Raw genomic sequence first — 3775 nt, forward strand, 5'->3', positions numbered from 1 at the left:
AGAGCACGCATGAATTTGTCGGTATTGAGCACACCTAATCCAACATACTCTGAAGGTTGACAAACCGCCTTTGAGTTGACCTTGCATTTTTCTTCGGTCGTCTTGTCTGAAGCAGACCAAATGAAAGCTCGTTCGAGCTTGTTGATGTCGTGGAATATGCCCGACGAAACTACAAGCGGTGTGATAAAGTAGTGGTTTGGGAGGTGATCACCGGCTTGACGAGGGCCGTGCGACCAATGAAGATTATGTTTTGAACCTACCAAGTGACTACCTTTCCTACAAACTTGTCCACGAGGTGCCAGAGACGATCCACCTTTTTAAGGCACAAAACAGATAGGGGCAACCCCAAATAACGCATTGGGAAGGAGGCTTTTGTGGCCTGTAAGCTTCGCACAATTTGCTCAAGATTGATATGATCGCATAGAATAGGCACCGCCGAGCTCTTGTGAAAGTTAGTACATAGGCCCGTGACATCTCCAAATCCTCTCATGATGCCAGCGAGATTATCAATGTCACCTTTGATGGGGCATAAATATTGCCGCATCATCGCATACAGTGAGGTACGCACCAGAGCGCCCCTCCCACGAATCCTGGGTAGGATGCCATTGCCAACTCAAGAAGAAGTTGTGGGGGGGAGGGGGGGGGGTGTTCAATTCCACATTCCCTCTCCATTTTCATTTTCCCACGCAAAAACCAAAAACAAATCACTTCATTTTCAGCCCTGATCATATTCTAGTTAGTTGCCCGCTCCGGTCATGATCACAGCCACAATGCTCGGCGTACACCTGCTTCACTTCTTCCCGTTCCACAGATTCTAGGCGCGCGGTCGACGGAGAAACCAACGAGACTACTAATCTGGCCGCTGTGCCCGTCAGCCCGTCCACCGCCCCCGGACCCAGAGAGCTGGATTTCATACGCCGGATTCGGCGCCAGAAGATCGCACCACCAGGCCACCACCCTGGAAAGATCCCAGCTTCCACCGGAAGAATTCAGGGATGACTAACAATGCACGTGCGCCAGGAGGCAAAACCAAAGTTAACAAGTATTTTGATCACTGCACTGCAGCCTGCCTGCAGGGCAGATAAAACGCTTGTTAACTGATGGACTGAGAGTTTCAGGGGAAAGAAAAGTTGCCGGTCAGGTATCTGGCCCCTCTCCATGGCTGCATGATTGATTTGATTCGATCCGGCCATCGACTTCCCGGCCAGCCAACAGGTTCCCTCACACTCCTCTCCTACCACCCATGGTTTCGTCACGGAGCACAACCAACGGCACGCATGCAAACAGACAAAAGCGGGCTGGCTTCCGTGCCCTCCGTCGTATATAACCCCGGCCCGGTCACCTCCATCCGCCAAACTAACAAGCAAGCGTGCCCAGGCGCACCACCCGAGCACGCACGCACGCACGCACGCATCACTCTCCTCTCAGGAGCAACGGCGGCCGTGCCTGCCACGCGCGCGCGAGCATACACATGGGAGAGGTCGCCTCCACCGCAGCGGCGGCGTCGCTCTCGTCGTCGTCCTCGCTGCTGATGGCTGCGACGGCCGTCAAGGGGGACGAGGAGCGGTACGTCATGGTGGCGTCGAGGTTCTTCCGGGTGAAGCCGGGCGCTGCTGCCCGCCACCACTTCCTCGACTCGTGCTTCCTCTGCAAGAGGAGCATCTCCCGCGACCGCGACATCTTCATGTACAAGTACGAGCAAGCTAAATTCATCTAGCGCTACTGCCTACTGCTGCAGCCTGCAACCGCAATTGATTCTCTTTTATTTCCACGGCGAGAAGATCACAACTTCACAGGTGATGATTCTTGGTGCTGATGCGGGCGTTGGTTTGTGCAGGGGTGACGCGGCGTTCTGCGGCGAGGAGTGCAGGCAGGACCAGATGGCCATGGACGAGGCGCTCCACGCGGCGGCGCGCCGGCACCGCAAGCAGGCCGCGGCCGAGCAGGCTGCCGGCACCGCGCGCCGCGAGGCGGCGGGCGCGACGACGGCGTCGATGGTGCACCGCCGGCCGACCATCGCCAACCTCGGCGCGGTGGCGCGCACTCCCGTGGCCGCCAGCTAACACCGTATGCTCGTCGGCGCGCTCGTGCACGTATCGGCTGCGCATGCACCATGGATCGATCTTCCTTGGCTATAGATCGCTAGGTGGCTAAAAAACGAACTGATTATAACAGCAGTTCGTCCGAATGCTATCAACAAGCAAGAGGGGAGAGATGTATAGTTGAGTCATGGATCTCAAAATGTTTTCCTGCATGTTATTGCTGTGTATGCTAAAGTGGATCATCAGCTCTACATAGTACTAGCTGGAGTTCATCGATCAAGCTTAGCTTTCGAGTCTTCTTCGGGACACGTTAATCTGAGCGTGTGTTCTTCTTCTCAATGATATGATACCCTGCTTCTTCCTGTGTATGCTAGTCTTCTGCATCAGTAGTAGACGTATCCTTCTCCGAGCTTATGTTACAAGAAGAAACCTACAGGACCGGATCCATAGTAGTAATTGGCACCACTGTGTTTTTCTAATAATTTTCTTAAAAAAACTTCAGAGTGCCTCTAGCGATGCCTTGTAGGCTCTGTCGCTCTGATACATGTTCGCAATGAGACTTTTCTTAAGATAAAACTGCATAAATATTTACATAAGAGCGTCCATCATGTCGCTCTCTGGACCGTAGATTCTTCACAAGATATTTGCAGAAATTTGGTTCTTAGGAAGAAAACTTCCCACCAGGAGAGATGTGCAAATAAATTCCTGTAAATCAATCATTTTCATCTACTTTGGATGAAAGTTGTTTCTTTGTTGCGCCTTTACTGTGACCTACACTCCTATCCAAATGGCTACTCTATAACTTTGTTATGTGTTGCGCTTCATTGCTGTCATGCTCATGCGCCAGGGAACATCTTACATGAGTTAGCAACTCCGATCTCGGTGATCAGATCACCGAAACAACATATCTTTCCATCTCCCTTTCAGTTCTTATTACAAAGGAAAATCCTTAGGTGGAACTTTTTTTCTTGATTTGCGCCTGTCAGCCTCTCAATTGGAAAACAGACATAAATGACCGCCCAACTTGCCCTTTTATACAGGAGGGCAACAGGAACAAGTGGCAGTAACTATCGGCGACACCCGAGCGCGCCTATTGGCAAACTTTTTCCCGGGACAAAAATTAAAATTCGCAAACCAATCATGCAACATCCAGAATCAGCTACTTAACATATTCCTGGAACCAGTGGCAGGAGAGAATGGGAACACACAGAAAAATAATGAACTACTAAGACATAAATAAAGGCCATGATGCTTGATTCAATTCTACTTTAAGATATGATGTATGGTGTATGGTTCTGGGTTTAAAATCAACGGAGCCATCAACAATCCCACACGCGACCGAATAAATAATCAGTAGTGACATGCCACTGGAGATATTCCAAGAGCTGGAGTGTGACAGCAAGTAAAGAGCAAAGTCGTAGGCCCTCCAAGGCATCAAGCTCACGCCTGAGAAGGACAGGAGAGCCTATGAATGTTGGAACAAGTGCTTGCAAAGGAGAGGGGCGACCGGTGAGAGCGCCACGACGGTAGAGAGCGATGGAATTCTACTTGACAACAAATTGCACTTTATTCTATGCTACCTTCTCTTATGCAGCAGCAGTTGATCTTATCACCCCTAAGAGAGGGACTTGTCACTTGTGAGTGACCTCCATTTGGCGGCAGACCCGTTCTTCGAGTACTACGTGGAAGAGCTACAAGATTTCGACTCTGGGACTCAATGACACCTTCTGCAC

The 3775-nt window shown here is 50.9% G+C and overlaps 1 protein-coding gene across 1 annotated transcript; it reads left to right on the forward strand.

Moving 5' to 3' along the window:
- The first annotated feature begins 1239 nt into the window (after nt 1–1239).
- On the forward strand, nt 1240–2408 carry LOC119342227 (FCS-Like Zinc finger 5-like). Its single transcript, XM_037614074.1, has 2 exons — nt 1240–1692; nt 1838–2408. The coding sequence occupies exons 1-2, from the start codon at nt 1472–1474 to the stop codon at nt 2061–2063; spliced, it is 447 nt and encodes a 148-aa protein (XP_037469971.1). The 5' UTR covers nt 1240–1471; the 3' UTR covers nt 2064–2408.
- Nucleotides 2409–3775: the final 1367 nt, after the last annotated feature.

The sequence above is a fragment of the Triticum dicoccoides genome, chromosome 7B, assembly GCF_002162155.2.
Source record: "Triticum dicoccoides isolate Atlit2015 ecotype Zavitan chromosome 7B, WEW_v2.0, whole genome shotgun sequence".
NCBI classification, from domain to species: Eukaryota; Viridiplantae; Streptophyta; class Magnoliopsida; order Poales; family Poaceae; genus Triticum; species Triticum dicoccoides.